Raw genomic sequence first — 10,208 nt, 5'->3', positions numbered from 1 at the left:
ACACTCTTAATGCACAAAGTAATCATTCAAACTATTTGTTCACAGAGCAAGGAAAAACTTGCCGCACTGTCTCCGTCCTTTGGGAACTTTGGGAACCACTGTACTAGTATAAAGGTGACTGTAGGGGTGTTATATCGTGTCAGGAGGGCTCTACTAATGTTAAAAGCCATATTTAGAAGGTTGAAACAATGTTTTCAATGCTCTAACTATGAAAATATTCCATTTATAAATAACAAATCCTACTTCAGGGAAATTCATTTATCAAGATTGGGTCTAGAACCGATTAACCGCAGTATACAAGGGATTGATGTAATCTTTTTAATAATTTAAAGGGGAACTAAACAGGCAATGAACCGCTACAAGAAGTAGCAATGGCTACTTCAGAGGAGTAAGTTACCCAACACACATATGTATGTCATCTTGTGTCATCTTTGACAAACTATATCCCCACTTTGCTTTGCTAAAAGCCTCTGAATTGGAACAAGGTTCAGTGAATTATCAGATAGGATATTTTTGGGGCACTTCAGGAAGGAATAAATCTTGTTTTGTTTATATGTTTTACTAGTAAGCTGTAAAAGATATGTAGACGTTAATATAAATAATACATTCCTACAGCTGGACAGCATGGCAGCCAAGAAACATTCCGTCGTGAGGATCAGTTAATTTTTTTAAGCCTTTGAATTGGAGCAAAGTTGCTAGGATTATCAAGAGATATTTATGTGAGGCACCAGGAAGATATCAATCTTATCGTTAAACTTTTCTTTAACAGTGAAATGTTAAGATAGAGTAGATAATCCAGGAAGTATGTCAAGACAGATCATGTATAGATCCATTATTTGATATTATATGGTAACATATATGTATAATTTTGATTGTTGCATTTATATATTTTAAAATGTTCACAAATTACTGAAAAAAATCACAAAATTATATCGATCATTATCACTATTATCAATAATTTACTTGATATCTTATCGATATTAAAAGTTACAGTATCGACCAACCCTAATGACTGCATACATATAGTGCCAACAAATACAGAACCGACATCCCATCTTAAAGGATGGTAATGCTACCATCTAGCGGTGAGTGAATTTTATTAAAACTTTTATTAAAACTCCATTACATGATCCTTTTTCATATTAACAAATGTGAAGCTAAATAAAGATAACTAGCAATCACCCCATTATGTTTAATGTATGTATATTTTTCTTGTAATGAACATGGTCGATTGTTTTAAATTTTACAAATTTCCCCACTGAGGGACGAATAAAGGCATATCTTATCTTAAATATATATTTTGCATAGTTTACTCTACAATTAATACGAATTAGGGGTGATTATAGTGCCCATGTGGTATTGAAATTGTATTGTATTGTACTTTAAGTTGTTGTTTATGTAGTGAAATAATGTGAAAATATATATTGTGAATCTCTGGGGGAACAACTAGTACGTCGCTGGGTGATGACGTCACAGCGCAACTTCACGAGAGCAATGGCATCTCATGCTAGCGAGCTAGAAATCGCCAAGAAGAATTTAACTGATGCAATCGGCGATAATGTGAAACAGTAAGTAACCGCGCGCGTCATTTCTTGATTTGGCGTTTCTGTTTATTTTCTTGGTTTATGTGTGGGAATTCAATGTGATTTCGCCGTTGTCGAACCGCGCGTTAGTTAGCAGGTGGCTAGCTTTCGCTAGTGATGGCGGCGTTTCTCCTTAGCAACAGTTATTGGAATCTAAATGAGGCTGTGTTTATCTGTGCCCTCAAAGTTTGATGCAGCTATGTGTTGTTTCGGTATTGGATAAAGGTTTTAATACGTTAATTTACTTGCCAAACTGCTCTCGAGTCCATTAAAGTGACATAAACATACTAATCTGACCAAAACCTACAGTGGCACGTGTTGCTGTTATAAACACTGCAAAATACACACGCGCACATTTATTAAATTAATACTAGCCTATCTAATATTATCTATCTAATGTTGTGCTTGCTTGTTTATGTTGTGTTTTGTGTTTGTTCACTCAGTTACTGGGCCAACCTGAAACTATGGTTCAAGCACAAGATCAGCAAGGAGGAGTTTGACGTTGAAGCACGACGCTTGTTGGCGCAGGAAAATGGTTTGTGTACAAAAATCAAAGATACTGCTTTAAATTCAACAAAGTGTTTACTTTGACTTTCCTTCTCCGCAGTCCATGTTCACAATGATTTCCTCCTGGCCATCCTCACACGCTGCCAGATCATCGTCTCCACACCCGGTGCGTATTAGTACTTTATGTATTTATGTTGGAGCAATACAGACTAAGGTTTATGTCGTCTGCCACAATGGTAGCATTTGGCTGGTACCACCTTTTGATTACCTAGTAAAAGAATATACAGTAATTGAACTGAACAAGGCATATAGTGTTGCAAGTAGTCAAGTAGACCTTCCTGATTTCTATTTGCATGGTTTTTCCACAGTTAAATGTTTCATCATCAAACAAATTTAAATATTACTCTGACAATGCAACTGAAGACAAAATTATTCATTCATTCATTCATTTTTTACCGCTTTTCGTCATGAGGATCGCGGGGGGTGCTGGTGCCTATCCTAGCTGTCTTCGGGCGAGAGGCGGGGTACATCCTTGACTGGTCTCCAGTCAATCACAGGGCACATATAGACAAACAACCTTTCACACTCACATTTATACCTATGGACAATTTGGAGTCACCAATTAACCTAGCATGTTTTGGGAATGTGGGAGGAAACCGGAGTACCCGGAGAAAACCCACGCATGCACGGGGAGAACATGCAAACTCAACACAAAGATGGCGGAAGAGGGTGGAATTGAACCCCGGTCTCCTAGCTGTGAGGTCTGTGCCGCCATGCCGCCCAAGACAAAATTATGTTTTTAAAACTTTATTAAAGGGGACCTATTATGTTCATTTTTTGACCCTTTGTATTGAGTTCTGGACTCCGCTAAAGCAGCTTCACACAATAACCAGCACAGAAAGCTTTCTGGTTCTTCCAGAATCCGCACCTATTCAGCTGTATTTCTTTAGATTCCGTGCTTGCCGTACAAATGATCTGTTTTAATGTATTCCACTCATAGCCCACTCCTGTGTGACATCACAAAGGAACAGTCATCCCAAGCTTCTTTCAGGGCTCACTTTCAAATGCACAAACCTTATTATCTGAAACGGTAGCGTTTAACACGAGAATACAACATTCTAACTACATTTAGGGGCTGGTGTGTTTTGGATCATTGTACTGCTGAAGAACCCAAGTTAGTTTCAGATTGAGGTCACCAACAGATTTATTTTTTATTTAAAATTTTAATTTGGTGTTCAGTGGCGTTACCATTGACGAATATTTACATTTGTTTGTTGATATGAAAGTGTGACAAATATTCAAAGAAATAGAAAACACTGTATATACAGTATAACCCCATTTGGTTTTATAATATTGACTTGTGAAGTTTTAAGCCCGGGATGCAGAATGAATGTCTAATTTGTCTGAATGAAGTCAGACAATAAAAAATACATTTCACATTTGTAGCTACATTAGTTTATTAACTTTATTGTCAACAAAGACACTCTGGAACCAAAGTGGACTCTCAAACTCAAAGTTGCATTACATAATGGTCCAAAATGTCTTGGTAAGCTGTGAAATAGGACCTTTTGTACAATACGTTTGATTACAAGATATTCATATAAAATTAAAAAATAATCTAATAGTCATAGTAAGTTTATACAAAACACAATTGATGATGATATGAAATGGCTTCTGATAATACTATGATTGCTTGGTTTGTTTCTTTAAGCTTTTTCCTGTAATTGTGTAAAATTTATTTTGCCTTTTTTGGCCTCTAGAGGGTGCTGGACAGTTACAATGGCAAGGTGGCTCTTCTTCCAAGCCAGGCAAACCCAAAGGAAAGAAGAAATGTTCTTCAAGACAGAAATTTGACGTAGGTCATCATCGTTAAAATTGTGTGTTGTCAGGTTAAACTACATTTCTTATGGAGTAATGATATTAAATTGTTTTCCTGTCATACATTTGTATGTCTCGTGTGATCCCTCAGCATCGTTTCCAGCCTCAGAACCCTCTGAGTGCAGCGCAGCCGTTCAGTCCTCGGGAGGTGGCCGGCGAGGATGAGGAGCTGCGACTCAGCGCCCACACTCTGCTGCTGCCCACCCGGGGACAACTGGAGGCCCGCATGATGGTGACGGCCTTTGAGCTGGGCCTGGATAACATCACAGAGGACGCAGTCACTGCGATGACCTGTGCTGTGGAGGTGGGTCTTTACTAGGGATGGGCTGCTCTGATGAAAGTGACAGTAATAACAAAAAATATTATTTTTTAAATAATTTCATTTTTGTATTTTGTGACTTAAGTATGAGTCCTGACTTACATTAAAATTGGACTGGATTGGACTCGTTCATACTCGTTAATGTGTTATTGTGTTGGATTTCACCATTCATACAAGGTTTATCATGCATGTGATAGGGTTGCCAGGTGTGTTTACTGACCAAAGCCTGATTGAGAGCTCTGTTTTATTACAGCACCACCTGAAAGATGTTTTGACTGCCGTGATTTCCCGACGAAAATCATACCGCATACGGGACGGCCATTTTCCTTACGCTTTTGGCAATGATGTCACACCGCAGCCTTATCTAAAGAACAGCCTTGCTGCATATCACAGCGTCACCGAATGGTAGGAATAATATTGACGTATTTTTTTGTTACACTGTGGTTTCAAATACATCTTCTTTATTGTTATTTTTTTTCCTTTGGCTTTATTCAGCCCACTTCCAAGTGCTTCTCTACCTGCCGGCCCACCACCTCAAACCTCCCCAGATGAGGCAGAGCAGCAAGCGGTTCACTTGTTGGCTTGTTCTGCTCACAGTCTCCACACTGCCCTCCCACCCGTCACCATGTTTGACCTTCTGGAGGCCTTACAGGTCAGACTCGTACATGACACGTATGATCCAAATTCACATCACAGAACACTGTGGAAATCAAACATCATCCATTTTGGGATTCTAATTTTCCTGAAGTAATGATGGAAATGTAATTTAAATAATCCATCCCAGAGTCTGTTGCCACGGTTCCATACATTTTAAGTTGCAGGTTAACATCATATATGTTTTAAAGAAGCAGGAATGATGCAGAACTGATGTTAACCACAATAAGTGGTGTACCCGCCATTAACTGATGCAGTGACAAGCCTACGCAGGCAGCTTGGCTCTTGAGGACCAAAGCACATTCATTTGTCTTTCATTCATGCTGAGCAGTCAGGACAGAGACGTCCGGGCCACTTTCCTTTGCCGCCATAACTTTTGTTTCCGTTCCTATGGTAATGGTAATGGTTTTATTTCATTTGAACATGCATCAGATTACAATTGAATGCATCACATAATCAGTTCACAGTTCCACATGTCCAAAAGGAGTAGGAAGAAGCAAAGCTTATTAAATCCTACCCCTCCATCTGGTACTTTTACAATCAGTAACTGTTACATTTGTTCACTTCCTGCTTTCCTAATATAGTTTAAGTTTTTTTTTATTTTATGTTTGTCACGTACCGATGTACAAGGTGATATTACCATCCAATGACATAATGGGTACCATAGTAAGTGTCAATATAGTGATACGTATAGCACATCATGACTGGTTCAAGACTCTTCATCCTTGTATTTAGCAAACATCAACTGCTTGTATTGTTTCTTGAATTGGCTCATCGTTGTGCATTGTTTGAGGGTCTTACTCAATCCATTCCATAGTTTGATTCCACATACTGAAATGCTATGGCTTTTTAACGTAGTCCTAGCATATAAGTGTTTGAAATGTAGTTCTTCTCTGAGATCATATTTCTCCTCTCTTGTAGAGAAGTATTGGATGACATTTTGTAGCTAATTGGTTATTTTTAGCCTTATGCATTATTTTAGCTGTTTGAAGATTAACTATATCAGCAAGTTTAAGTATTTGTGATTTTACAAATAAGGAGTTAGTATGTTCTCTGTAGGCGGCATTATGAATTATCCTTACTGACCTTTTTTGCAGTACATTTTAACGAGTGAAGATTGCATTTATAGTTATTACCCCAAATTTCCACACAATAAGTGGTCAACTATCACCAACTATGGTTATCAACACATTTTCCCTTTTAGCCATTACTAGTAGTCTTCTGTGGTTGGTTACACAAAGAATCCAAAGTGACTGCAAAACACACTCCTTGGATATGCTGCAGTTGTGTACGACCTCCATATGATTTCTTGGGACTTGAACAGCGTATTTTGTCAGTTTGATTTTAAAGGTTGATTCACAATCAGGGAAAAGCGGGGATCTACTGCATGAACATTCATCCTGTCCTGCCTTTATTTGACTTGCACGGGTTTATGTTTATCCTAAAACACGGATCTGCTGCAGGTTCACCACGGAGTAATGCCCTCCCACACCATGTATGCCCTCAATATGGAACGCATCCTGTCACGGCTCTGGCACCCCAGCCATGAAGAACTAGAACAGGACCACGTGCACAGGCAACGTCTTGCTGCCAAGGACGGCGTGATGATCAGCTGAGATGTTTATGGATGCAGTCTGCGGAAATAACTGGCACGTAAACTTTGTCCTCTGCTGACAATGGATTAAGAAGTATTATGTGCAGAAACCTGAAAACCCTCACATAAAACTGAAGCAAGCATGATCAATGGACCAAGATGAAACAAAATGGACGGAAGGTGGACAACACGGTGGGCTACAGACTGCCAGCCTCGTGTTGGCAAATGTTCATTCTGTGAGAATTGTGTTTTTAAAGTGTTCAGTTTTAGCGAGGCAATACTGTGGCTCCTGTTCATGTAGTTCAAGAAACATGAACAAAACTAATATCTGAAAATATACTTGAGAGATATACATAAGGTAGGTATCTCATGGCATCGCTAAAAGCACAGTTTGAACCTTTTTAAAATCCGGCACTCCCCACGGTGCTAAAAGTAGATGCGGAGTCTGAAAAGGGGGGCCCGATCGATGCTTCCCCTGTTTCGGCTCCCCGCAATGTATGTTTAAAGTATTCCTAAAATATTTGATAAGCGTGAATGTGTTTGACCCATTTAGCGGTCCCGTGTGCACGTGTACATAAGTAGAACATTTGTATATAACGCCAATGCAGGTTACATTTTGTATAATTTCTTTTGTAATTTGTATTGAATAAATAACTCCGCAGAATTAACATATTCTACATTAGAATTTATACAATATTAATCTTCAAAAGTGTGTTTGTTTCTCTCCCCTTTTTTAGAAATAAAAGGACAGGGAAGACAGTGACTCATCCCTCCCACTCTGCCCCCCCCTCATCCCATATATGGCACAGCGCTGCTCACTTCCGGTATGATGTCCAATCAGAGCTTGAGGCTGCTTCCAAGCAGTGACGTGCATCTAATGACTCAGTGTCTGGTCTGCCTAGTGTGCCATATGCATTAATTACTAGTGACAGCATTTATAATTAACAAACACCATCGATTGTGTCTAATGTTTTATTTTCTCATATGTACAATTGTGAAGTGCTCAAAAAAAACCAAACATATAAACATGACTTAATGTCTAACATTGGTTACACCTGTATCCCAAAAGTTGCATCACTGCGAGGATTAAAAGTAAGGCAGGTTAAGTCAGTGCTTCACACCTGAGCGTAAAGGTGACAATGTTAGTGTTTCTGTACAAGTGCGTCTCTAAAATGATTTTTATTGCAACCTGTTTGACATCATAGGTCATGACCAGATGCTCCGACATCAGTATTGGATGGACTAGTATAAAAAGATGTATATGATGAGGGGGGGTGGTGATCGATGGCAGTATTGATACCGAAGGTAGTGCTGGTATCTGAGTGATATTTCAGTTCTTGTTATTTTCACTATTTTTTTTGTAGATGTTACAACAAAGTCAAATGATTTTGTAACCTTATTTTGCATTCTTGTTTTTGAAGTATTTCAAGTAAAAAAGTATTGGCAATACTGGCACTGGTACTTGGTATCGTATCGATATCGCCCACCCCCAGTATATGACACAAGGATGTGATGTTTTTCCTCTGAGTGTTCCGTGTCATTCATGAACGTTTCAAAGTCACCACTTTCTTTCTGCAGAAAGTTAGCAGGAAGTGCCTGAGCTGATGACCGCTTTCATCAACAACTTTCAGGCCACTTGGAGTAGTTTGGTCCCAAGTCGCCCCCCCCCCCCCCCCCCTCGGGGGAGCCTAGAAGGCCTGGAGCTGCTGTGTCAGGATAAGCTGGCAGCCGCTGTTGACATGGTCCATGACCTTCTGTTTAAGCAGCGCCAACTCATCCCGCAGAACATTGGCAGAAGACACCAGCTCTGTATTCTGGCTCTTGAGGTTCTTCACCCTGTCCTCCAGACGAGATATCCTCTCCAGCTTCCTCTTTCGGCACTTGGAAGCGGCCACTCGGTTCCTCATGCGCTTCCTCTCTGCTTTGATGCGCTCCTGGCTCTCCATGTCAATTGGGGAGAGGGGTGGCGTCTCACCGGGCATCTCAGGCACCGTCTGCGGTTCCTCCTTCAGGGAGCGGAGGCGAGAGTGCTCCACATGAGGAGCCGCAGGAGGTCCCTGGTAACACGCCTGTGGGTGTCTGTCGTTGGCAGATGAAGATGAGGCCAGTGCGGCTCGGTTGAAGGAGGACAGGTTGGTGTACTCCGGAGGCTCCGGGCGCACCGTGCAGCTGTACTGGTTCTCACCGCTGTCGGACGCAGCTGCGCCGGATGCAATGCCGGTGGTCTGCGCCTCAGGGGGCGCGGTGCTCATCTGCTGGTAGTGGAGCTCAGCCAGAGCCTTCGCAAAACCCTCCGCAAAACCCTCCTGCTCGTCTGTGATGTTCTTGGGACAGACGAACTGAGTCGGCGTGGGAGTCGTCAAGCCGGTGCAGGACTGGATGATCAACCTCTCCAGTTCCGGCGAGGCCAGTTTGAGCAAACCCACGTCCGGGGACGTGAGGATATCCAAGGCCTTGGGGCCCAGCTGAGGTTTAAAGTTTTTCGGGTCGTTCAGATTGAGAGTCATAGACTGCTTGAGGGTTTTCGCGTTGAAGCCGTACACCCTCGTCCCGTCGTGTTGAGAGTTGTTTGACGCATTCACGGCGTCGTCGTAAAACGTCGCTTCCATTTTCCCGGACATGAAGTTTAAATCGCTTTAAAAAAAGATGCTTTCTCACCTTTTAACTGTCAAATTTACATACGACTTCCGAGTCCCCAGCCTTGTGACAGAGTCCGCCTTTTGTTGGAAGTTCCAATCACTTGACAACTTGGTGTCCCGAGAAAACTTTTTCCTCGCTAACCGCGCGATCATCGGTTAAAGTAACCGATTTCCCCGCCAAAATCGCAGCGGAATTCCACACAAAGTATCCTTCTTTGATTGATCCTCCTACCTAAACTCAGGAAACGGTGCCCGGATTGGGATAATACTTTCTATCACTTCCAACGTGGAGACGAACTTTATCCACCTCTGAGCTGCAGCTCCACTGAAAATAACAATGATGTCATTTCTAAAGGTTCCCATTGGCCGAAGGAGATTCGTAGGGCGGGGCACAAGGACTGACATGGGGGTTGCTGTGACAACAGCAGTTGTCCCCGCCTCCCGCGATGGTTTATGGGATTAGGTAATGCAGACACTGGAGCAATGTACTCTGGGATTACGTAGTGTTTTTGAATATTTAGTTACCCGCTCAATCGTTAGGTACTTATCCTAATGCACAGATTCTGCTGGACAAACACATTCTGGCCAATTAGTCTTGAAACCTTCTAGTCTTGCAATATACTGTGTTTTTTTTTCATTAATTATCCCCTCAAAACATGAATATAGAAATATAAACAACAAGGATTACAGCCCTGCATCTCGGAACTAGAATTGTAATGATTAAATGTAGCTAGAATTAAATACAGCATTATATATTATAAACTACATGTTGCATTGGAAGTGGTCAGTTATTGATAGATGCTGGGCTGAAATGAAAGATGCTAAAACCAATCCAATGTAGTTTAATGTATGGGAAGCTAGTGTGATAAACATGCAAAAAAGAAAATAATTATTATTATTGACAGCACTGTAGAAGGCTGGTACAGCTGCAGTATGTGTCCATTATTATTGGTAATGGTAATGGTTTTATTTCATTTGAACATGCATCAGATTACAATTGAATGCATCACATAATCAGTTCACAGTTCCACATG

The 10,208-nt window shown here is 41.0% G+C and overlaps 2 protein-coding genes across 3 annotated transcripts; one reads left to right on the top strand and one right to left on the bottom strand.

The window, feature by feature from the left end:
* The first annotated feature begins 1,452 nt into the window (after positions 1-1,452).
* Positions 1,453-7,903, top strand: tada1 (transcriptional adaptor 1). Of its 2 annotated transcripts, none has more exons than XM_058068323.2 (8): positions 1,453-1,568; positions 2,027-2,118; positions 2,191-2,256; positions 3,851-3,945; positions 4,060-4,272; positions 4,541-4,692; positions 4,783-4,939; positions 7,273-7,903. In XM_058068323.2, the coding sequence occupies exons 1-8, from the start codon at positions 1,465-1,467 to the stop codon at positions 7,276-7,278; spliced, it is 885 nt and encodes a 294-aa protein (XP_057924306.2). In that variant the 5' UTR covers positions 1,453-1,464; the 3' UTR covers positions 7,279-7,903. The 2 variants fall into 2 exon arrangements, with proteins under 2 accessions (XP_057924306.2, XP_057924305.2); XM_058068322.2 differs by lacking the exon at positions 7,273-7,903 and adding an exon at positions 6,405-7,203.
* LOC131126120 (transcription factor Jun-like) lies at positions 7,494-9,507 on the bottom strand. The gene has a single exon (XM_058068324.2). It carries the CDS (start codon positions 9,154-9,156, stop codon positions 8,224-8,226), a length of 933 nt encoding a protein of 310 aa, XP_057924307.2. The 5' UTR covers positions 9,157-9,507; the 3' UTR covers positions 7,494-8,223.
* Between the last annotated feature and the right edge of the window lie 701 nt (positions 9,508-10,208).

The sequence above is a fragment of the Doryrhamphus excisus genome, linkage group LG6 (genome assembly GCF_037039965.1).
Source record: "Doryrhamphus excisus strain RoL-2023G ecotype Guam linkage group LG6, RoL_Dexc_Guam_v1.1, whole genome shotgun sequence".
NCBI classification, from domain to species: domain Eukaryota; kingdom Metazoa; phylum Chordata; class Actinopteri; order Syngnathiformes; family Syngnathidae; genus Doryrhamphus; species Doryrhamphus excisus.
Note: the sequence above shows the minus strand (reverse complement) of the source record. Positions and strands in the feature narration are given on the sequence as shown.

Coding starts and splice junctions, on each gene's coding strand:
- LOC131126120 (XM_058068324.2), bottom strand. CDS start 9,156: ATGTCCGGGAAAATGGAAGCGACGTTTTACGACGACGCCGTGAATGCG.
- tada1 (XM_058068322.2), top strand. CDS start 1,465: ATGACGTCACAGCGCAACTTCACGAGAGCAATGGCATCTCATGCTAGC. Junction 2,119..2,190: donor CTTGTTGGCGCAGGAAAATG/GTTTGTGTACAA, acceptor CCTTCTCCGCAG/TCCATGTTCACAATGATTTC. Junction 3,946..4,059: donor CTTCAAGACAGAAATTTGAC/GTAGGTCATCAT, acceptor GTGATCCCTCAG/CATCGTTTCCAGCCTCAGAA.